This window comes from Folsomia candida, unplaced genomic scaffold, assembly GCF_002217175.1.
Source record: "Folsomia candida strain VU population unplaced genomic scaffold, ASM221717v1 Fcan01_Sc002, whole genome shotgun sequence".
Taxonomy (NCBI): Eukaryota; Metazoa; Arthropoda; class Collembola; order Entomobryomorpha; family Isotomidae; genus Folsomia; species Folsomia candida.
The window spans coordinates 11,167,058-11,189,955 of NW_019091194.1; the positions used below are offsets into that span (position 1 = coordinate 11,167,058).

General features: G+C 36.8%; 1 protein-coding gene across 1 annotated transcript; it reads left to right on the top strand.

The window, feature by feature from the left end:
- The first annotated feature begins 1 nt into the window (after window position 1).
- On the top strand, window positions 2-22,720 carry LOC110843431. Its single transcript, XM_022089395.2, has 19 exons — window positions 2-1,148; window positions 5,685-5,831; window positions 6,442-6,612; window positions 8,086-8,196; window positions 8,267-8,332; window positions 9,325-9,804; window positions 11,926-12,216; window positions 12,330-12,390; window positions 12,475-12,739; window positions 14,150-14,291; window positions 15,065-15,181; window positions 16,289-16,364; window positions 16,448-16,533; window positions 16,605-16,656; window positions 16,751-16,802; window positions 17,408-17,600; window positions 17,818-17,900; window positions 18,829-18,997; window positions 21,615-22,720. Exons 1-19 carry the CDS (start codon window positions 354-356, stop codon window positions 22,599-22,601), a joined length of 4,344 nt encoding a protein of 1,447 aa, XP_021945087.2. The 5' UTR covers window positions 2-353; the 3' UTR covers window positions 22,602-22,720.
- The last annotated feature ends 178 nt before the right edge of the window (window positions 22,721-22,898 follow it).

The following is a 22,898-nucleotide window of genomic DNA, read 5'->3' on the forward strand; positions in this document are numbered from 1 at the left end:
TTGGATCCGTAATCTAGCAAGGTAGCAGCCAAGATGGAATTGGCGAGCACGCATTAAAAGAGAACAACGCAGCTTTCTCCCGTCGTCCTGCTTTTTCTCGTCGGAAGTTGATGTGCCCCGTTTCCAGACTTCCCATTCCCAGTTCATCCACACCACCACCAGCACCCCTGCGTGCCTCTACTAACCCACGACTACTTTCACTTTGTCTCAATTTACCTCCTCTGTACATTTCATACACATCTCTCATCAGTCACTACGTTTTATTGCCTTGTCGCAAACGTGGAAAAATAAGTAATTTATATTCGAATTCGAGTTTACCATAAAGTTATCGAGTTGAGTTTCTTGATGAAATCATGGCATATTCATTTCTTCATAATTGCGAAGGACACAGTTCCTCTAGATTGAGACACTGTTGGATCTTGATCCTTATCCTCTTCTGTGATCGTCACTGTGCCCAAGTTGATCTCACAATCAAGCCAACGACATACCAAGATAATTCATTATTAGTATCAAATGGGTCTTTCTTTCCTAATTCTACCATCAATATGAGTAAGGCACGTCGTAGTGTTGTACCATCATCATCATCATTCAATAGTCAATCTTCATCCACAGCTAATCTGACCCTACTCTTAATGAAGACGAGCTTTCCCAGGATGAATAGCGAAATTAAGAAAAATAGCTTTGTTCCTCATCAAGTGTTCAATTTAAATGATACGAATCCTATAAATTCTTCTTTGCGATTCTTACACAATGTTGTGGGATCAGGAGTCGGAAGCAAACCTGCTGTAATTTTAACCACCCGCAGTTCTACCACCATGGCTTCATCGCCTGTTCAAATTAAAGACCAACCCGATGTGATATTAAGCAAGTCGAGAACTCTGAGAAATGTGAGAAGGAACAGGAAACTTATTCAGAGTGGTGCCAATACCACGGGCAGCAACGCCTTGTTGAGTTCCGATGGGAGAAAAATCCTTACGATTCTTGGACTCTTTGAATTCAACTACATCACGAAGACTCCGCTGGGGCTGAGGAGGAGAGACAATGGTGAAAGTGAACGAGCTGCTGCTCAAATGGCGTTGGACGATGTGAACGGAAATGACAAGATATTATCGGGCTATAAACTTGTACAAATTACGAATGACACCCAGGTACGTATGTAAATAAATGCACGTGCTTACTGATTTTGTTGCTGCTGGAAGTCACAAAAGTTTCCACAATCGAGTCACAAAATTGAGATTTCGAGATCATTATATTCCATTTCATTCTTCTACCCCAGCCCATTAATAAAGTTATGTATCTTTCTATTTTGAGAGTAAGTTGTTGGCCAGAGTATTTGTCACTCTCCTCACACGTGCATCCATCTGTCAAATTATAGTAAAACTTGAGAAAGTGCCCATTCCTTGATTTTAAGACTTTTACTCAAATAACAATACTCAACTATGATTGCCAACTTATTACATACTTGATTTTATCGTGATTTTGCGAATTGAAGCAAAACTGGATTGCCAATGTTTTGCTATACATAAGTAAGAAAATTTACATTACATTTCACGTCACAGACTAACCGACGCTGACTGACATGATCAACAAACTACACAAATTGACCATATTTATTGACACTTTGATGGCGATGGCGATGTCGTATTATTACCCCATCTACGGTAAGTAAATAAATCAGTGGAAACAAGTTGAAATGTTGAAAGTGAGATATATACATACGTAAATACATGCATATGTAGCGTGTATATGTAGGTGTGCACGTGTGTGTATGTATCTAGATATGACCATCATCCAATTCGAAAGAAGGGATCATTTCCGCGTGCCATTCATCCAATATATCTCAGAGATACAATCACAGATTCTTATTTCCATTCTACCAGCAGCACCCTGCGTACATATGTATGAACGTATGATGCATAGAAAAACTCGTCAAAATTCAATTCAACTAACGGATAAGAATAGAATATAAATATGTGTGCATGTAGGCCTTCACTTTCTTAGCCAATATGAACCTATGTATGCACAATATCGGGGTGTCCTCTTGACTAAAAGCAATTTTAAATATACATCCCTGTCCAAGAAATTTAGTAAATCCAGCTTTGTATCATAAATTAAATTGAATGAGACTTTTACTCAGCATTCGCTGCGGGTTTAGAGATTTTCTGATGTGATCCAGCCTCAAAATGGAGACACCTAATTTAAGAAATAACGTAATTCGCAAAATCTCTCCGTGAAAAGTCTCTTTACTTTTGAATCAATATTTTCGCATTTAGAATACAGAGATGAAATTACACTCGCAATAGTAATGCAGAGAAGGTGAGGGTGATAGGAAGGAATGTGACATAGAATAATATTTATGATCTGAGACGGGAGCAAGGAAAAAATGTCAAGTCGTCTCAAAAGTCAACGTCACACACACACTACGCTCATGCACTATCAAACTAACGTCACCCACAAAACAACCAAATATGTTCCAAAATAATACGACCATTCTCAGCTTTCCAATGCAGAAAATGAATTAAAATTTCCGAAAATTTGTCTCTCTCAAGTTTAGATTTTATTTCCCAATGTGCAGTCTGACAAGATAAATAACGCAGATTTTTAATGACACCATCTTGCAATATAATCTTATTGTTTGAACAAGAAGACTTTATACTAAATACAAAGGAAGGACTTGTCGACAGGCTCATTCATCAGATATTATACGAACTTATTACAGGTATATATGTATAGATCTATGTATACATATCTGTGTGCACACACCGACCAAGAGATCGACGAACGGGATGAAAGAAGCTAGGTTTCCTTCACTCAAAATCTCACAATTTTGGATCTGAATACATCCTTCTATTCATCACTTTTCTATTCATTATGCTCTTATTTAAGGTAAATGTCAATCCACCCATAACGAAAGCTGTGTGTGTGTGAATAAGAATCCCTTGGAAGTGAAAGTCTTTGGAAATCGGCCTAACGAAAGCTTCAATCTCTTAACATATGCATTTATCGTGGTTCATCTCCAACGAGTGGATGAGAGTTTGGATTTCACACAAGTGAACATGCCGAATACGATCAAACAAAAAAGTTCATTTGTAACGTATCACAGAGTTTTCATTGTTCATAACGATCCCGAAAGAAGAAAAAAAACTTCGTGTATGTAAGTATTACTTATTATGAGCAACAGTAAACATTATCTGCAAACGACTGTGGCGGATGTATGATCGAGCAGCAATTAAAGACTTTTCCATAAGTGAGTGAGTTTGAGTTAGTGATGTTGAAGAATCACTAAAAAACATCTACCAACTTTCTCCTTTATTCCTTTGTTCATGCTACAAAGAATCTGGGGGACAAAAATGCAGGAAATTACTTTTATTCTACTACTAATTGTGACAACTAATGTTTTATGGCCCATAGGTCTCGTCCACATACATGAACAACTGAATCGTATTCTACTGCGATAATTTACCTACATATTTCTTCCAGAAATTCAAGCACGCGGAGCACACAAATAATTTCATAAGCCGGTTGACATTTCCTATTCAGTTTTACTTTCCTCTCGTTTCTAGCCTGAATCAGGGCTTAGGGTGCCCATCATCATGTCCGTCCGTCTGTCCGACTTGGAATGATAACCATCGTAAACCTCAAAGGACCGACTTGAAACTTGGTATACATATTCTATGGGGCAATGTAGGAATCAAATTCGAAGATGGACAAGATCGGTCGATTTGTTGGACCGGTGGGGCTACACATTGTAGGACTTTAAGCTTTTATTAAAATTTCTAAACTCACTAAAGTTGACGTTAATTTAAATAAATTTTCCATAAAAATTCAATATTGGGAGAATGACATAGAGTAACAGTCTTGACCTTTCCCCCTTGGATTCATTTATTTGTATGGTTTTAATTTTATCCCATGAATGAAGTGAAAGGTAATCGCTCTGTTTGATTTTTATAGACATCCTGAGACGTAGAAAACATCGTGTCTAGAGCCATTTAAATGTGGGTTATAAGCAATCAACACACCTATAAATTCAGGTAGGAAGTGGAAGGCAAAACGAATTTTGGCCAGTTTCATGCTACTTTCACTCTTGGAAGGAAATTGCCTATTTACATCCCACCCAAAACTTATTCTTTTCTCGTTCTTACATGATTTCTCTTGCACATTACTTCCTCCTCGGTCTTGATTGTTCGACAGCGAATGGTTAGGAGGAGGGTCCAACAAGGGCAATGCGGTCAATAAAAATAATGAATGATTATTATTAATTCGGCAACTATTCTTTTTTCTTTCTACTTCAATCTCCTCGTCAATTGTTACTTCACAATTTCTGTTTCGTTCAGGAGTGGAAAACACATGTGTGTAATACTTTTTGTATAATCTAATAGCTTTTCGGATAACATAAAAGAGACCTTCTCGAAATTTGGTACACCTTCTTTCCTCACTTTTCGTATAAGAATACATAAAAGATTTTTGCAGGTTGGACAACTTCCAAATTTTGTGATCAACTTCCTTCGGAATCTGATCCGGTTGAAATTGCAAGCTCACTTGAAGTCAGTTGAGTTGGCCAAATGAAATTGTTGAATGAAAGGTGTATGCTCTATATCATCCATAATCCATAAACCAATCTGGGCTTCCCGTCACTTCTGGAAGGAGCTTGTGACAGGGTGTGGAAACTTGTGAATCATTATATGCGGCCAAGTCGAAAAATGGCAAACTTCTTCGAGCTTGAGCAAAATCATAAACGCACTTTCACCAACAACATCTCACAATTTCCACAGTTCGTCGGTTCACATATGTACGATAAGCCCTGTGCGAGACGTGGTTGGTTGGTCAAGACTTGGTTTGAGGAACAGATGGACGGATACAGATTGCTGCTCAATTTCAACTTTGAAACAAAAGATGAATTGACAAGTGTGAGACTCGACACGAGATTTATATATATATTCCATAAGGATATATGTGAATATATGTGTACATACATAAGTTGTGTAATATATATGTTATGCCGTTAAAATGCTTAATACGGATAAAAAGACGAGACGTACCGTTTGAGACGATCAATAAGCTTAGGAAATGAGTTATTTACTTGAAAATTTAAATCCTTGGTTAAAATTACTCCAAATCTAAATTAACTGGGGTTTATCATGAGATAATATTCTATCTTTATACAGTTAATATTTAACTGTTTGAATTTTCACATAGTGTATATATGCACTGGTCTTTATATTAAAAGCAACAAGAAGACAATTCTGCGTGGGGAACAATCGAAGCCCAGCAAATAGTTATTTATGTATTTTCCATTAATATCTTTTCCTGCAAACTTTTTTAATATCAAATTTCAGTTCAATTATCTCCTCTTACATTAACGTTAATAGATTCATGTGCGAATTGAAGTAGACACATTAATAGCTGTATTATCACTGTTTATATAGATTACGCAAGACGCGATTCATGAAGGGTGAAAGTTTCCGTAAACAGTTTATCAAAAGTGCCCATTAACTGAGTGGCAAGTTTTAGAAGATTTTGTCAAGTCTAATTTATTTTCGTGCTTACATCTTCCTGTGCAGATAAATCAATTTATTCTCAATTTTAGTACATATAAGAAAATCATGTCTGCAGAGATATTTGCAATAATATGTACACACATTTCACAACAATCTATTATTGTTTTTGTATTTGTGTTTTTGCAGTGTGATCCTGGCACTGGAGTTGATGCATTTTTTCACGCCTTATACAGCCAAAAAAACAGCACTAAAATAATAGCTCTACTTGGAACAGCATGCGATGAAGTAACGGAAAGGGTCTCAAAAGTCGCCACTCACCAAAGAATTGTTCAGGTGAGTACGTTAATGACTGACATTTGGTACAAATATAAGGTGAAAATGCACATGTAAGTATATCTAGTTTTAAGTACATGTACTTAACCTCAATCTTTGTAAATTTTAATCCAAGTAGATAAATAAAGCGACCGAGAAAACTATCAAGTTTGATCTACAAAATAAAGGAACAAATAAATTATGGAAAAATTCTATTTTTCAGCAGCATGTATAATATATTGATAAATGCATTTGTTTATGTGTAAGCTGGACCATCCATGCATAAATCTATATAAATACATACGTAAGCAAGTTGGAATATGGTGATAGTGATTAAAAGTTATTACCACTGCGTAGACTTTTGTCTTCTAACTTTCATAGGAAAATCCAACTTTCCCCCACACAAGCTATCTTGTACAAGTGGTATATATGTAGGACAACATAATGAGGTAAAAGTGAAAATAAAACTTGAGTCTCTCATCAGCTCCCCTTCTTCCCTTCTACACAAATAGGCTGGCACTGACTCAACTTAAATTCGCTGAGCGTGCAGAATTGATTTTTTTTCTTTTAAAAACTTTAAAGAGATCGTTTATGCTCAAGTGGAGCTAAAGATGAGATGATTTTTTTTCAGGTCTCATTTGGGTCCACATCTCCTTCATTATCGGATCGTTCCGAGTTTCCTTTTTTCTACAGAACGGTCGCCCCCGTCTCCTCCCATTCCGAGGCGATAATAGAACTCATCTCCCATTTCAACTGGGACACGGTCTCCTTCTTCACTGAGAATGAGAATCGATACTCCATGGTGAGACCCTCCCACAATCACTTAATTATTCTCCACCCAGTTGTATTGCTCGACTAACATGCATCATCATAATTGCATCAATTATATTGCAAACTGTCATTTTGTGCTGTTGTGGGCTTCTCTTATGCAAGTGCTCTTGTGCAGTTACAATGAATGAATGTTCCTATGTACAGAGTTACAGAGTGATCCACTTACTCATTATTGTGAGAACATATAAATTTGTGGGTGCAACTGTATGAAAAGGAGCATCAGCAATTCACTCACCGTAGGAAACTCATCGGTTTAACCGCACAATGACAAAAGATTGGAAATTTATCCATACGACTGGATTCCATTTCGCTTCAGTAGAATATTTTTCGTAATAAGATAATAGAGCTCTTGCACTACACAATTCTTGGGATAAGAGAGGGATTTTCTCGACTGTACAATGCAAAATAAGATAAAGCAGCATTTAGTTGAGATTGGACTATAACCTGAATATAGTGGATATTGGATATACACCCATATAAATATATCGACACTCCTCGTTGTATCCATGTATGAGCACCAAACAGAGTTTATATAGTTTCACTTTCAATCAGTCAGTGTACGGCTTTACTGTATTCGATGAAATACATTGGAAGAAGACCTAGTTGAGCAAAGACCAGCTCTTTTTGTTTCTCCATTTTCTTAAAGTAAACCGACACCACAAAGTTCTTCATCTGCAAATACAAGAAACCAAGAAAATTGCTCGGTTTGCAGATATTGCAATGAGTCGCACTTCCTCGCGTCTACATAATGATCAAAATCAATACCAATCTCGCTGTATTCCTCATGATGATGATATTATGATGACCAGGACGACTCTTCTGTTGTAATATTGTAAGACATTTGCAAAGAAAGTGTCACAATGATCTTTGTTGAAAGTTCTGTGCCTGCTTTCTCCGTAGCCTTTCGCAACTGCATATTTTGTGCAAAAGCGAGTTTAGAAATAGACAACCAGTCCAATAAAATCGTGCAATGTGCATAATGTTTAGTGTGTTGTAATTATCGTGTACGTGCAAGATTGGTAAAACCCTCACAACAAACAACGACGAATTGTTAGACAATGAATTAATTTACTCTGCTTTCTTTCTGACTGCCATCTTTTTTTAAAAATCCAAGAACTATCCACTTGATGGGTTTCCCACAAAACGATGAAGTGATAAGCCTTGAACATGGGTTCAAGGACTTGAATACATGCTGAACTACTGGTGTGCTCCACGATAAATTCGACATTGTAACTGGTTTGACACTCAAATACTCTTTTGTTTTTTCTGACATCGTCGCCTTGTTTGGATCAATTTTTAAGATATTTTTTATCAACCTTGCCTTTCATAAGGTTTCTGTATAGAAACTATGTAGAAAAATATTGGCGAAGAGACGGAAATCTGTCACTTGCAACATTTCAGTGTCACGTGTATACAAAACTAAAAGTTCTGGTAAATGTTGCAGCCCGTAAACCACCATCTTATGAAAGACATGGAGGAAAAGGGGAACATTACGTGCAAAGCAACACTGACTTTCTCGCTCTCTGATTTGCAGGATCAGTTGGATGTTTTGAATGTATGTTTATCAAAATTTTTGTTGGAAAAATGAGTTTTATTGAATATACTTACACACACCATTTATGCAGGAGTCTGATTCCCGGATAATTATCGCAAGTTTTGGAATTGACATTGCTCCAAAGGTGTTTTGTGAGGTAAATTTATATTTATCATAATTAGTTCTTCTGTCATCTTCATAAGAAAAATCACAAATACTAAATATTTAAATGTACAAAACTCTTTTCGAATTAAATTCACTTCGTAGTTCTACTGATATCAAACTTGCAATTTCTAATGCTTAAGAATTCCTAAGTACATGCGTAGGTAATTGCGTGTATGAATTTGGGGTAAGATGAAAATGATCAACTAAAATAACTCGTCGGAGCCTCAGCTCCATCATGAATATCTTTAACATATCATCAGATTTAAGGCCACTCAATATCAAGGGTTAGTTGTCTCTTAAACAAATAAAAGCACATTACGGTCCATTAGTAAATAGAATGTAATGCAATCTGATGCAAATGAGTACCATGTTTGGAGAATAAGTACAGGAAATTGAATACCTGAAGTGTAGGCCATATTATATTTTAGAATAAACACTTTGTCATCTATTCAGATGAACTACGGCTACTTTGTATAAATGGATGCATTTTAGATGGAAATTTGGTAATTGCTTATAGTCTTCATGGTTTTAAAACATATTCCGCATTGCATGCATATTTTTTACCAAATATATTTCATGCAAATGAAGCCGACACGCCATGCCAGACTATTTGAGGGTGTTGTAGGAATGAACACGACAGACATCAGATGATAAATGACCAAAAGACGGAGAAAGTTCATGACATGATGACCCAATGCAGAGATGAGTTTCCTGATCCGTGAAAATGACAGCTTACTCAACTTCACGCTCTCCCTGTCTCAATGTCCAGCCAGAGCGGCTTTTGTCACTTTTTTTTACTAGGACTTCTTATAAACACTGGATGTGGATGAATATGACTACGTTAGCAAATTTAAGGACATTTTTAACGCATAGACATTAGCAAGAGATTAGAAAGAAGAAGACGTACTTTTTCACAAGTTATTTATTACATGAACAAATTCCATTCTCCAGCTTGCGAAAACTCCATGTGTGCCCAAATTACAGGTCTTCAAGAGAAATATGTTTGGGCCGGATTTTGCTTGGATATGGATCGGGAAACCTGAGACGATTTGGTGGAAAGATGACACCACCACTTTCTCCAGGTTTGACTTCCCGTCATCCTTTTCCTCCTCAAGATCAAGACGGTTACGCACTCGTGATGGAAATCCATCGCATGTCGAAACACAAACGCGTCATGCCTACAACATCAATAATAATATCGATAACGATACTAATTACTCCCCCTCCTCCGATTCTGAGGTTAATGGCAAGACTGGAGCAAATCAATATAATTTGAGCAGACTTAGGACGAAGGGAGTTCATGGGAGCAGAGGGGACCGAGAGGAAGGCCGTTCAACGAGGAAACCTTCAATTAAATCAGAGCTCGAGTGCAGTCTAAAAGAATTAACGATCGCGATTGAAAACACATTGGTGGTGGATCGATTTAATATTTTGGATAATGCAAGACTATCAGATTTCGGATTGGTAAGTAATTTCGCGTGTTTACAGTTACTTGCTAAATGAACTTCTGCTTATGTAATAAAATTTGAATGCATCTGTTCATCAAAATAAATATGTAAGCTGAATAAACTCTAGTGAAAAGATATATGCAAGAAAGTAGTGATAATGAATCGAAACAAAAACGTCGGCACTATGTACATAGTTATTTAAAATTTTACATTTTACATTTTACCGTGTCGTCACAAGCCCAATGTGCTAATTGAAATTTTTCTGTCCTGCGCGAGGTCTTTCCAACAATACGATAAGGGATTAACTGTTGACCAGTAGGTCATAATCCACAGGGTCAAATTTTCGGCATTCGAGTTCTGAGATTTTGAAACTTATTTGCAATATTGTCTATACCCGAAGACAGAATATCAAAATGTTACATCATTCTGGAGGAATAACATAGACGGACGGATTCGCTTAAAGTAGCTACTTAACAAGTACATAGCCCAATTTTCCTCGCCACACTTACCCTGGCACCATCAATCACTTTTCTGCGTATTTTCTTTGTACATGGTTCGACATTCTGAGGAACGTTTATTATATATTTTTACTCATTGACAGAATGAGTCTACCGGTTATATTTATAAAAACCTACAGTGCAGACTCCATATAGCCCGAGTCAGGGACAAAGTCCCTGACTCCGTGAGTCCTAGCTGTTTCTAAATTTTTCTCCGAATTGACCGACATAATATTACCACTTTGAACTTCCACAGCTATATTTGCTATCAAGAAGTGGTCTTTAGCCTTCGTACCAAATTTCAGATGGAAAAAATTAAACTTAAAAAATGGTATGGGTTACCCTCCAGGGTCACTCTGGTTAAAATTCGCTCACTTTTAACTTCATATCCTTTCAGGAGAAGCCATTAGGTATGACCTTGCCGGATTTAATGTTTTTAAAGTAATTTCTAAAAATCGGTATGGGTCACCCCATAGGGTCGCTCCTGATAAGAATTTTACCAATTCCACGTCATATTCTTCTATTAAGACCCATTAGCAACCTCTCTACCAAATTTCAGCTTGTTATGACGATTTTGAAAAATCAGTATGGGTCATCCCATAGGGTCCCTCAAGATGAAAATTTTTCCAACTTAAAGTCATTTTTATCTATTAGGAGCCATTAGCAACCTCTGTACCCAATTTCAGCCTTCTACGACAATTTTGAAATTTGGTGCATAATACCCCACCCACTCCGATGACCCCCACCGGTCAACCACTTGACCGATTTCGCCCATCTTCGAACTCGTTTCCTAACTTTGTCCAATATGCATATGGTAAAAATTTCAAGTCAATCGGTTCAGCCGTTTTGGCTCTATCGTGCCGGACAGACGGACGGACGGACGGACGGACGGACATGACGGTTCCATAAGCCCTGACTCGGGCTAAAAAGAAAGTGAGTAAAATGAGCTGCGGAGAAGTTTATTTGTTAAGAATTATGAAATAAAATCAGTTTTCAGTCAGAAATTTGCAAATATTTGCTTCCTCGCTCTAATTTACAGAGTGTGCTTTCACTCGTGAGAGAATGTGAGCATCTTGTGTATTCTATGCAATTGAGTGGACAAGAAATTAATGCTTATTTACTCATTGTGGGTTTGATTTTCTCGACTGGAAATTGAAATTTGAGACTTTGAGCCCTTTACTCCTTAAGTTTTCTTTTGCTGGATTTACTACCAAAAGCCAAACAGTTCAGTATTACATAATATTTATTATTTTCTGCGAGGACGTAAACATTTTTGCCTATGACGTTTTAAAAATATTATAAAATAATCACGAGCCCTTCCAAGCATGTACAGGTTACTTGTCAAATGCATCTTAATAAGTAGTCCTACATGAAATGATGCATATGTGCTACGAAACAAGTTTACAAGTTGACTGGTTTGTATTAAATTAAAGCATGGGAGACAAGTGAATATAGCACAGAATCTGATTGGCGAGAAATTAGTATTTCAATTACAACCGTCTGTTCTCTCCATGTTCAAGCACAGTTCAGTTGCGCCGTCTACGGGTCACTAATGCTTAAGTGTTGTGTAATATGTACATAAGTGCATGGCAGATGGAATTAAGATTAATTAATTTAATAAAGATTTGATTGGATTGAAGACGACAGAGTCATTTGGGACGAGGCTGAGGGAGAGGATGCAAATGGAGAAACGTCTTTTGATGAATCCCGTCAGTATGGACAAAGATTCCATAAATAAGACTTCAATTAGCACCCTTTTAACAACGTCCTTTGCACCTGAGAGTTATGACGCGATTTGGGCCATCGCGATGGGTCTTGAAAAGCTCGTCGAGAAGCATAATTACTCTCTGGAAAAGTTTAATTACATGGATAATCACTTTTCTAACTTGTTGAACGATGAGATTGGAAAACTCAAGTTTACAGGAATATCGGTAATTTAAAGTTTAATATGATTTATATTGGGCGTACATGCAAACATACATTGCTTTAATTTAAACGCCTGAAAGATAATAGCATTTTATTAAAGTTTATCGTTTTTACTTAGGGACCAATAACTTTCTCCGGTTCTGATCGAATAGGAATTACCTCGTTTATGCAAGTTCAAGGTAGGTTCCTGATAGCACCTTAATGCATTCATTCTTTATTTACCAAGATGACTAATTTTTGATACACATGAATTATAATCGTAGGCGGAAATTTGCGCCAAGTCGGCTTGTTTCATCCAGACAGAGAAGAGAACAAACTGGAGTTGTGTTCGAACGACTTTCATCCCTTGTCCCAATGCTGGACCATCAAATGGCCTGGGAACCAAGTCCCCATATCCAGGAGGGAGTTTCGCACAAAGCTAATTCGTGTGGAGCATTCTTTATACCTAATTGTGGCTGCCGTGGCCTTTCTCGGCATCCTTTTGGCCTCTGCATTCCTGGCCTTCAACCTGTACTACAGGAAACTCAAGCAAGTTCAACTTATTGAGATTGTTGTTAATGTCAAGAAATGTTTCATAAAAACTATTTCATAAAAATCCCAACATTCATGACTTTCCATCCTTTACCTGCTGAAACTTTTCCAATCAAACGACTTCTTTGAATCTCTCCCAGGCCAAGAAGCTACGTTACTGTAAAGAATTGCGAGAAGGAAGGGTTCGACACTTCCAACCACTGCTAAATTCAATTACTGAAATAAAAGGATTCCTGTGTACATTTCTATTCCACGTCCGTGTAGCTGCGACCTAGCCACTCGTCTTTGAGGAGAGTGCGTGACCATTAGATTTTGATTCGGTTTCACCTTTTAATTGCCCTTTTTATGAGTTGGTTGACTTCAGAAGGAAAATTATTATTAGATTAGAAACCGATACTGGCTGAAAATGAAAATTTGAGCCAAATGGTCAAATGATGACGTAACAAATACATAAGTACTGACGGTAAATTTTAGTGATTTTGCATCAGACATGTGACAAAATCTTTCTTAATTATTTTACCTGAAATCATTCGTCCTTCAAGATTTTATCTCTATTCTGAGGCATAATTTGCGCACAACTCAAAAACTTCAGCAGTGACTTCTAAAAGTACTAAACCTTCAAGTACTTCTAAAAGTACTTCATACTAAACCTTAGCCAATCTCCATTATTGATGTACTTTGAAAATTGGGTCTGAAAATTCATATCAAAATGTGTTGTAAAAAATCAGTTGGAGGGACAGGATAAAACTAAATTTGATTTGTACAGAGGTCCAATAGCAGAAATTTTAATTGGGCAGTTATTTACATAAAGAAGCCAAGGGAGGAACATACATAGAGTTGAATTTAATAATGATGGAATGCTGGTGAAAGGTGGTGGAGAAAGATACCAAGCTGTCGAACATGGACTTTCACAGCCACCTAACCGCAACTCTCGAAAAGCATGAAAACCGACGCTCCTCAAACAAGTTGCTCGTTACACTGAAAACCCCAACTCATCGAATCTTAGCCAAACGAAGAATCCCCCAGTTCCCTTAGTTAATAAAAATCCCTATGCATTTCCGATTTCTAGAGAGATTTTCATACAGAAATATCAAAGTTTCTGTCAAAAAAATCTGTTATATAAAATTATGAACATACATAGATAACATGTTCATTTTATCTCGGATCTTTTTACTTAATCATTCTGAATTTTTTCCCTGGTACCATACAATTTTGTCAAATTTCAAGATTTGCCTAGGAATCTAGCAAGTAAAATTCCGACTCAGTTCATGAATCGCAGTGTACATTAAGCAAAACCTTGCTGCTCATATTAATAGTTTGAATTGCACAAAACATGACTATGCATGTATATCTGAATCCCTAATATTTAACTTGTACATTAAATGAAGCGATTTTTTGGTTTTTCAGGTACATTAAACTTTCCAGCCCCCGTCTCAACAATATGGTTATCATCGGGTGCATGTTTGCTTACTTTGCTGTGATTATTCTGGGCTCAGATTTTGGTCCTAGCATCGGGTCAAATGAGATTCGGTTTTCCTACATATGCACAGTAAGAAGGAGCACGTTTCCTATGCAAATCTAAAATAAATTATCATTACAATAATTTCTAAGGCTCAAACCATGCTAAATATGAAAATGTATTAATTAATTTGTTCCTGCATTCAATTTTATGTATATATATAGACATTTTTATAAATATCCCCACGCATTTCAACAAAGTTGTCTCAATTATCCAGCATAATTGTATGAAAAAATCAAAGAACGTTACGCAGGGCTGCATTAAACTTTCCTTCTTGACTCTGGCTTGAAAATCAATTCATTCGACCCAGATACAGATCTACTTTGAAATACATATCGTATGATCCGAAATCCCTCGTTTCCTCTTCAGTGAAGACGGGTGCATGGGAGCACTCGTTTGAGACAACGAAAGAGAGGACAAAAAGGATAATCTTGTCTTGATGGTTGTCAGTCAGTCAGTCAGATATCGAGCATGTATTGGTAATCGAATCCTACTTTCTCCCTGAGACGAACCACTGTGTTGTGTTCAGTGTCATGTTTTCAGAAAAAGTGAACACGGATAAGAAATAAATGTCAATATCTCTTCATACTTAGAATCCTTAGACTTGCACATTTTTTGTGCATCAACTTAGATTAGCTTTTTTTACTGAAATATGAAAAACGTAAAATTGAAACAAGTGTATATGCTCCATTTTATGCAAATAGATAAACAATCATTGGTTTTAAATATTTAATTGTAAATCGCTTTGATATTAAGTAAAATGCTCTACATTTTTTACAGAATTATAATCCCTTTGCTTTCAGATAAGGGCTTATCTTCTATCGACTGCATTCTCCCTAGCGTTTGGAGCAATGTTTGTCAAAACATATCGTGTTCATCGTATCTTTACGAGAAGTTGCATTGGAGTTGTGAAAAATAAGGTAGAGTGAAAATTTCTTCAAATACCCTTTACACTTTTTGTGCATTTATTATTAGATTTATTTATGTATACGTATGTACACTTCTGGGGGTGAGTGTATGTACGTATAGCACATAAACACACATTTTAGTTTGAATTATAAGTCTAGGAAGAGATAAGTACAGTCAGGGATAGATAATTTGATATTACTATGCCAAACATTTTCCTCTTGCATTTTTAGCCGTATTTATATGCAACTAACATACTCAGGGTAATACGGAGGACACGATTCATGCAACAATGTAATGTTCAACCGTTTCTACTCCAAGTTATTCAAGTTGAATTGACTTGATTGGAAGGAGAAAGATATTCGTATATATATTGCATGTACTTATGCAGGTACATACATACGTACTTGCGTCATCTTTCCTTTCCGACAATCTCACTCTGTCCAACCAGGAGGAAGAAATGCAGATTGCTAATATTCTATTCCAATAACGCATTATTACCCTACTTGTTTGCTATACGTAACTAACATCCACAGTCCATCAACTTTATCGGCGAGCAACAGCCAACTAACAAATATAGACTAAAATTCATCAGAACCGTTTTTCTTTATCCATGCTTTTGCTCTCTAATTCAGAGTTTCACGAATGACATAAATATATACAGAACTCTGTTTATGCTTAACATCCCCAGTTTTCATTTGAAATTTGAGAAGAGTTCTTGGTTCACGTGTACCTGTATAAATATATGTTACTTAATTATGCTCAGGTCAGAACTATCAGTTTTCCCTCTACACCCTTGCTACTGCTGTTATATACATATTATCATTAGATTGTAGCCTAAAATATTATTATGGTGTGTGATTAGCCTTATTGGGATGCCGTGTGCTACTTGTGGATCATGCCCACAACTGAGCACACACTTTACTAATTCTTAGATTGTACATTATGAGATGAAACTATGTATGTAAGTAGTTTGAATGAGTTTGTATATGTAACGAATGAATGATTATGATTGTAAGAGCTTGCGCTATATCAATCTTGAATAAACCTACCTACCTAATTATGCTCAGGTTGTGTAACACATTTGTTTTCATGATTACAAGCTCTTGTGTCATTTGCAGATGTTGAAAGATACGCAACTGATATTACTGGTGATGCTACTTTTACTCATTGATGTTATCATCGTCACATCCTGGGGTAAGTTTTATTTAACAACCGATTGACATATTTACAACCCGTACGTCATTTATATATACATTGAATTAATTGCAATGAATTAGCGGTGGTTGATCCAATGCATCGTCATTTACAAAATCTCACGCTACAAAAAGACGTATCTGATCGGTCGGTTGTGTACCAGCCTCAGGTAAGCTGAGAAAACGCTTGACCATCAAGTTAAAGTACTTGTAATTATTGTAAATTTGTTGTTTTCCTTAGATCGAGGTGTGCAGATCTCAACACGGTCATATCTGGCTGAGTGCTATGTACGGTACGTGCTTAATACAAATATATGGTGGCAAGTAATTTAACTGCATTAGTTTAATCACTTAAAATAAACACTTTTCCTGTCTTCTTGTTTTCAGCGTATAAAGCTTTGCTTCTAGTCGTTGGGATCTACATGTCTTGGGAAACCAGGTGAAATTGATTTCCGTCTTCCTTTTGTTTTCTTTCCAGCAGTTTTTCTGCAACTATAACTGAACTCGTAGCTTCGTCTCACAGTTTATAAAAAAAGTAAATAAAAACATTCCCATGTACAAGAGTGCTGGTAATATTCCTTGAGCAAGGACACATGTACCCAGCATGTTTGTCCGTCCCCATGAACGCGTCCGTACCACTTCTTTAGGCTTATTACATAAATACAATGCGAAATAAAATTCAGCACATATTTCGAGTGGGCCGGAACGGAAGATGAGTCAAATCGGTTGATTAGTAGGCTCAATTTGGTTTGTGGGGTGAAATCAGAAATGTACAAAATTTCAAAATTCGTTCATATGTATTGTACTGGCTCGGGCTAAATGGAGGTTTTCATCATTGTTAGAGGCACTAAGCATCAGAAGCATATATAAACATATAAATGTATATAAGTAGTTGATAGATGGAATGAATGGTAAGATCAAAAGTAAACCCGAACTGTTGTAGTAATGCAATACAAACTATTCTCGACACGGCAAAAGTTTGTTGCATGGCGTGTGATGATGACCCATGCAGGTGTATAAGACAATCAATTTTCCTTATTTCAGACACGTCAAGATCCACGTTCTTAATGACTCCAAGAACATTGCGTACTGCGTTTACATCGTGGTCCTTACATCAGTGTTGGCCGTGTCCTTGGCAAATCTCGTCTCAGAACGGGTAACGCTTTCCTTTGTAAGTGTCACGTCACTTATTCTCACTTCAACCACGGTGACCCTCTGCCTCCTTTTCCTTCCAAAGGTAAGTAATATTGAATAGTATGACGTCTTACTTTCAACTGACCACCAACATAATTCATGCATGTCTGGTTTGAGTAAAAGGAGAGATTTTATATCCTGATACTTATGTATCATATTAAATATTATTAAATTCCTGTTGGGGAAAGAATCTTCGTCGATGACACCTTTTTCCTACTACTGAATGGATGTTCATTTTACAGCGTTTTTCTTACCTTTAGATCCACGCCATAAAAACAGGAGGTCATAAAGGAGATCCTGTGGTGGAAAGTATGGGGCTCAAAATTGAGTTCAACACGCGCAGGTGAGAAATGTCCAACCCAACATCAAATCTGAATTTATTCCTTTTTCATCTTTTTTGAACTTTTGTTTGTTTTTCATTCGACGATAAAAATAATGATGACTGAATTCAACATCAATAAATGACACATACCCACTTACACTTCATATATAATTTAATCGCACGATTTTATTGGTAACACTGGCGGCACTCCTGTTTGTGCCATGACAGACTCTGAAGTGCTTATGTGTGGAATAGCTTGAAAATGAAAATACCAGACAAACGCTAAACAAATCAAATTTAGAAGCAAACGAAATTCCGAAATGTCTGGGAAAGGTTTTTTTATTTAGTCTTGGGTTGCTTTGTGTTTGTCTGTCTTCACGTTTCTTATCTCTTCTGATATTTGCATTACCAATTGTATTGAGTAGAAGTAGAAGTAAAGCACAGCAAAGTAATAGAGTGGAAATTGTCAATTGTCAAGCAGTCAAATAAAAAAGTTCCGTCCGACCTATAACTCAAAACTACAAAGTTCTCCAACTACCAAGCCGTCCAACAACTCTTGCTTTTTGCCATTTTCTCCTTTGGTTGCATGTCCTTCGCAATCAAATCATTCTGCTAAAAACTCAAAGTCGATTCAATTTGCTCCCGATTTCATTTTATTCAGATAACAGGCAGGATTTCTTTTTTCCTTTCACCTGAACGAGAAGAAGTCAAGAAACACAAGAATTTGAACAATAAAAACGATGCCATGAACGGAAGATAGTCAGAAATGTGAAAGTATCTGTAGAAATCGGACCTTCTTTATTTTACAACATACATATTTACATACATGCATCTTTGAATACAATAATGCACAACGATGAATTGTAGGTGTACACACATTATTATTCTTCAAAATTATAAGTTCGAATTATTGATGTCATGCTTATCTCGAATTATAATAACGTTTTAGATTGGTGGTTGAAGACGCTAAGGAGCTCATGTTCCGTGCAGAGGTTCAGAATCGAGTGTACAAACGACAAATCGAAGCCATTGATGTTGAGATTTGGAGACTGGAGAACCTTTTGCTGTGCTCGAGCCATTCCTCGGTCGCCTCTTTGGACAACAACACCAACAAATCGGTAGGGGAAGCAAGTTGTTTGTTCTTCATTAATAGACTGAATTGACGATTCTTCCGTTTGATAATATGCGTTTGTGTGTTACGCAGAGTTTTTCCGTACTTGATATTAAAAGGATTTTGATTAACTTTTACTTTTCCCCCCTTAAGAAGTCAGTAGTTGGCAATTTCATTGGATCGCAGAAATTTTAATTTTAACTGATTTGCATTTGAATGGGAGTTTGGAGGGGAACAACTTTTTTGCCAATTGTCATCCCGAGTGAGTATTTATTGCATTGCCTGAGTGATTGAGATGAGTTTACGAACGTTGGACGGAGAATGTGACAATAACTGTCAGACTATTCGATCAAATACCTAAACTGTACTTCAAGCTTTCCCTAAAAACCAGCCGTGTGTAAAATTTACAACAAAAATTCAGTTTCAAAGATTCGCCAGTGCAACAAAAAATGGATCCTTAGTGTCTTTTACTTTTACATAGAATGTTAATGTCCAATATCAAAAATCAAAGTTCCGGCAGGCAGATTTACAAGAATGGAAATATATTATCCTAATATGGATAAGAATTTTTGACATTCAGACATATTTCATCAGAGTATACGGGGCACGGGCAGGATTATTTAGTTACAGATGTTTCACCTCTATACTATAATTTAGAATTTGAACAAATTTTCCAAACCTGTACATGACAATGAATTGTAGTTCTTACGTATGTATTGTCTTTTGCTTGGGTTCATAAAAACAGTCGGGGTTATTTTATACGTTGTCTGCTTATGCTTATCCTACAAATCTCAACTTTGTTTCTCACTCTCACAAGAACGGTTGCGTGCCACGCCAACATTTCCGGAATTTCCCTTGACTTGGGGCGTATTTGCTTTTTCCTTTCTATTGGTATGATGTGGTCTATAAAAAACTTTTATCTCTCCTTCTTTTACTATTCACTTGGATTAGAACAAACCTCGTCTTCTCCCCGACTTGTGTATGTATGTGCATGCGTTCGACGTAATTTGAAATGAAATGAAGCACAAGTCCAGTAAATTAAAGCTGACAAAGTCGGTAAATTCAGTGAGTCGGTCAGTCTTATAGTTTTGTGGCGATTCTAATTTTCATTTTCTAACTTTGGGCTACGCTACGCACTTAAACAAGAACAGGGTTAGATCCACACGAAGATACGAATAGAATTAAGTGACGTTTCTGCATTTTCTCTCAAAATGAATGTAAATCTAGAAACTATAAAATATGTCAATGCTATTTGAAACTTTGCTCATGGTAAAACGCTTTTAATTGTTGTGGCAAATGTGATTGATTTCTTTTGAAATGCATTCTCGGTTGCCTTTTATATCTTTAGTAAACGATGACTACTTCAATCGATGACTACTTCAAACGATGACTACTTTCATTAGCTTGCACCAAGCCTGATTACAACTATTTACTGGTTCTTCAGTTTTAAAAATTTATCCATGCTCTGTAGTTTAAAGAGTTTCATGGATTTTAAACCAGTTTGAGGTAAATCGAAGTTGCATACAAACATCCGCAGAGTAAATTGCCCAAATGCTTGTGTACGTATGTTGTACACGTGCATATGTATGTACATGTATCTGGGCGTTGATCAGAAACTCGTGTTGGGATGGGACGTTTAGAGAACGATGTTGAAGCCTTTCTCTTCCTCATTTTATCAGAAAATATCAACTTCAAGAGATTTTGCAGCTTATGTCATGCCAATTCAATTCTAATCTCAGTTCTCATTTCAATCCCACATAACCCATTACCTTCACAGGTGGTGGTGGACGAGGAGCAGAGTCGGAGAGTGATGAGATGAGTGAAAGTGAATGCAATAAGAGAAAGTGGAAAGGATGAGCTACCAAATCCTGCAGATTGATCCAAACCAAACCAATAAAGCGATGCAAATTGTGACGGCCTAAATTCTATGCCAAATTACCGAAAGATAGGAAAATACTCCCCGAGGAAATTATTTAAACAAATCTCATTTCAGCAGCAATATTGTTAACAAATAAGTAGCCATGCACGCAAATACACCGAACTGTACTCTCACCCCACGGTCATATAATTTGTGAAATTACGGCGACTATTTACCAAACCAAACAAAACGGATGAGTGGCTCACTTACCTTCATGACACTGATGAATATCACAAGCTTTTAGTTTACAATTTGCAATCTTTCTCTCCACTTTCGTCTTGTAAATAAATAGTACGTTCCATCGCCGTTCACTTTCATTTGCTTCAGTTTCACTCAAGCTGGATAAGAGGAGAAGGATTATAGAGGCAAATTGGCTAAAACAGATGCAGAAAACCAATTAGGGCCAGGATTGTAGATTTTAAATGACACAAGCCTATCTCCTGACACATGAATCCGTATATACCAGCACATAAAGCATATGAAGCATAGTTATATATACACATATCTGTTTTTCATACAGTAACAGTATTAGGGTCATTGGTAGGGCCTGCTAGAAGTCCTATTTTTACTGATTAATTTCTCCTACGTACATCTGCCTCCAGAAATTAGTTAATATTGAAAAGTATTTAATGTATTTAACTTGTGTTATCGAATGCATCAGTTAACTTCTTTTTGCTAATTAATGGTCGTTACAATTTATTTGAAGGGCAAGGAACTACCAAGGGACTCAAAAGACTCGGTTTCTGCTGATCGTGCTGAAGATATGGATTCGTCAGAAGAAACAAGCGAGATCTACACGGTCCTTCTTCACGGCCCCAGATTCATCGTTCCCATTTCCGTCCTTAACTTTCAAAACCCAAACGCCACTCTAGATCCGAGTAGTTGGAGCAGTAAAAGCAAAATCAGAGAAAGTGGAGCCACCTTGCAACCCCCACCACCACCGCCTCGATCCAGTTGGCCAAACGTTCGCTCTCTATTAGCTTCCAGTGGAAATGGGCTTATCACAAAAATCAGGTTCAAATCGGAACCCAAATTGCTTATTGATGAACCCCCGTGCCGTGTTACGAAGACGTGCGAGATGATGGAAACTGGTGGACATGTAAACATAAATATAAATCCAGAACTGCTGCTTTCACCTCGAGTAACTTTTGGGGGGAGCGACGACAGCTTTGGCATTGGAGATGATTCGGGAAAGTCTAATATTTCCATATCCAAGGGCAAGGGTTCCAGTAGGAAAAGTAGTAATACTAGCGCTGGATTTAGCGGTTCTGGGGGCACCAACAAAAAGTCTTTCCTGACCTTATTGAAACAACCGTTTGTGTATTTCTCTGGGATGGTTAGATCCGGGGCTTGCAGTGCAAGTCCTATTTTAACCAAGAAGCAGAAAAATGGAGACCATTTTAGAGATGAAACGGGGGGAAGCGATGATGAAGACGAACCTCAAGTTTTTCAATTACATGTTCCAAGAGATTCTATAAGAAAAAAGTTTAATTCGGTGCCAGATCTTTGGGCCGTGAGAACCTCTCCCATTTTGCACCATTATCCAAAAAAGACATCGATTATATCCGATTCCGTGATGGATAATTCTAATCTAAGGTATATTATGGAGGCTAATCAGCCATGGAATAAGTTGTCCAGTTCAAGTCCCGTGTTAAAATTGACGGTCACAAGTGATGCATCTCCATATCTTTAACTTAATTATTATATTGACTTAATTGCTTTTGTTTTCTAGTTTATGAATATGTGCACATGCCCATAATAATTTTAATCTAACTCTTTCCCACGAACGAATAAATTGATTATACAATTAAATTATTTACATTAATATTGTGTGAATAAATGCATTTATGCCATACAGATAAATAAACACAATTCTGAAAAATAAATATTGATGGATATCTTCAAAGCTGATATATATGTGGTTAAAAAATTAAAATCAAGTAAAACTTAAGGCGTGTTAAAAGCACCAATGTTCCATCCACAATATAGG

Excerpts from the sequence above, each read along its gene's own strand:
- LOC110843431 (XM_022089395.2), top strand. The coding sequence starts at position 354 with ATGGCATATTCATTTCTTCATAATTGCGAAGGACACAGTTCCTCTAGA. Across the intron at positions 16,657-16,750 it reads CTGGCTGAGTGCTATGTACG|CGTATAAAGCTTTGCTTCTA; the intron begins GTACGTGCTTAA and ends TCTTGTTTTCAG. Across the intron at positions 17,601-17,817 it reads GCCTCCTTTTCCTTCCAAAG|ATCCACGCCATAAAAACAGG; the intron begins GTAAGTAATATT and ends TCTTACCTTTAG.